This window comes from Panthera leo, chromosome A2 (assembly GCF_018350215.1).
Source record: "Panthera leo isolate Ple1 chromosome A2, P.leo_Ple1_pat1.1, whole genome shotgun sequence".
Lineage (NCBI taxonomy): Eukaryota > Metazoa > Chordata > Mammalia > Carnivora > Felidae > Panthera > Panthera leo.
Window position 1 is genome coordinate 11,233,359 of NC_056680.1, and position 2,220 is coordinate 11,235,578.

General features: G+C 48.8%; 1 protein-coding gene across 1 annotated transcript; it reads left to right on the forward strand.

The window, feature by feature from the left end:
* Window positions 1-212: 212 nt before the first annotated feature.
* Window positions 213-1,148, forward strand: LOC122213094 (olfactory receptor 1I1). Its single transcript, XM_042927299.1, is given in 5 exon segments — window positions 213-333; window positions 336-455; window positions 458-872; window positions 874-982; window positions 984-1,148. Coding segments are annotated over 5 exon segments (930 nt in total).
* Window positions 1,149-2,220: the final 1,072 nt, after the last annotated feature.

Below are 2,220 nucleotides of genomic sequence, written 5' to 3' on the forward strand. Positions count from 1 at the left end.
TTTCTGAGTTGTCTCTAAACAACCAAGTTAAGTTTTTGAGATGCAAACTATCTCAGGCATGGTCGGTTTCACTGGGGACAAACAGAAACCCACAGATCTTCACAGAATGCTGCAACCTCCAGGCCTAGAGCTCCATATCCAACTTCCAGCTTTATGTTGTTTTCCTCTCCTTTTTCCTCCCCTGTTTCCTCTGCAGTAGACACAGGCTGTCAATGGAACCAAAACACCAAAAAAATGAAACAGCAGTCTCAGAATTTCTTCTTCGGGGACTCTCAGAAAGGCCAGAGCATCAGATGCTCCTCTTTGGGCTGTTCCTCTCCATGTACCTGATCACTGTGGGAACCTCCTCATCATCTTGGCCATCATCACAGACTCCCACTTCCACACGCCCATGTACTTCTTCCTCTCCAACCTGTCCCTTGTCGATATTTTCTTCTCTTCCACCACTGTCCCAAGATGCTGGTGAACCTTCGCACCCAGAGCCGGGCCATCTCCTTTGTGGGCGGCCTTGCTCAGATGTATGCCTTCCACCTGTTCAGGACCATGGACAGCTTCCTCCTGGCCATGATGGCCATTGACCGCTTCGTGGCAATTGTCCACCCTCTACACTACTCAGTCATCATGAGCCCTCGTGTCTGTGGGTTGTTGGTTGGGGGGCCATGGCTGATCACCAATCTCCAGTCACTCGTGCACACCTCCCTCATGGCTCAACTGACCTTCTGTTCTGGCTCCGAAATCCCCCACTTCTTCTGTGATCTCATGCCCCTGCTGAAGCTCTCCTGCTCTGACATGCACACCAATGAGCTGGTGGCTTTTGCTTTTAGCATCGACATGGGCATCAGCCCCCTCTCCTGCATCCACCTGCATTTTCTGGGCAGTCTTCAAGATCCCTTCTGCTCAGGGCAAGTGGAAAGCCTTCTCCACTTGTGGCTCGCACCTCACCACGGTGTCACTGTTCTATGGCACCATCTGGGCCATGTACTTTGCAGCCCACATCTGCCACTTCCTCCCAGAAGGACAAGGCGGCTGCCCTGATGTGTGGGGTGGTCATCCCCATGCTGAGCCCCTTTATATACAGCCTAAGGAACAAGGACATGAAGGCAGCCCTGAGGAGGTTCATCAGCAAAGCAGTCTCCTGTCAGTGCTAGGTCAGAACGGTGGTTGGCATTTACCGTGTTCCAGAACCACTGTTGGGTGGTGAGAACACAGAGATACATCCCATCTCTGCCCTCAAGGCACTCAGAGTTGAGTGGGGGATAGAGATGTGCAAATAAATCATTATGGTACAACATGGTAAATGTGTCACAAAAGTTGAATGGAAAGTTATGGGAACCCGAAGAGAGAGACGTGTGTTTTCCCCATGATTTGTCTTCCCCGTGAAGATCAGAAAAGTCGTCTTAAATTGGCCCTCTCTGGGCTATCGGGCTTATGGGATTGCTACGTGGGTAACACTAGTTGAACAAAAGATTGGCCACACCATTTTAATATTGAGAAAGACAACACATATTAGCCAGTTACATCACCATGCTTCCCAAGTGACTCGGAGAAGGACATTGAAAGCATCTGTTGAGATTAGCTCACTTATCATTCGTTTCAGCAGCCACCAGCCTCGGGCTCACAGGGGCCTTGGGGTCACATCTTGTGGCCATGAGTTTGGAAATCATTGTCATCAACAGGCCTCCCATGTGCACCTCTCCTCCAGGCCCATCCATCTGACAGAGTTCTTTCTCTTAGATTTATTTGTTTATTTTAGAGAGAGAGAGAGAAGAAGAAGAAGAAGAAGAAGAAGAAGAAGAAGAGGAAGGAGAAGAAGAAGAGGAGGAGGAGAAGGAGGAAGGAGAAGGAGAAGAAGAAGGAGGAGGAGGAGGAGGAGCAGAGAGAGAGGAAGAAAGAGAGGATCCCAAGCAGGCTCTGCAGTGTCAGCAGGGAGCCCGATGTGGGGCTTGAACTCACGAACCACGAGATCGTGACCTGAGCCGAAGTCAGATGTTTAACCGACTGAGCCACCCAGGAACCCCCTGTTTTTACATTTTTAAGTGGTTGGGAAAAAACTAAAAGACTACTCTATGACAGACTGAAATTATATAAAATTCTAATTTTAGTGCTCATGGAGTTTTATGGGAACACAGCCACACCCATTAATCATCTATGACTGATTTCAAATTACAGGACAGAGCTGAATAATCCTGAAGGACACTTCATGTTGCACAAAGCCTAAAA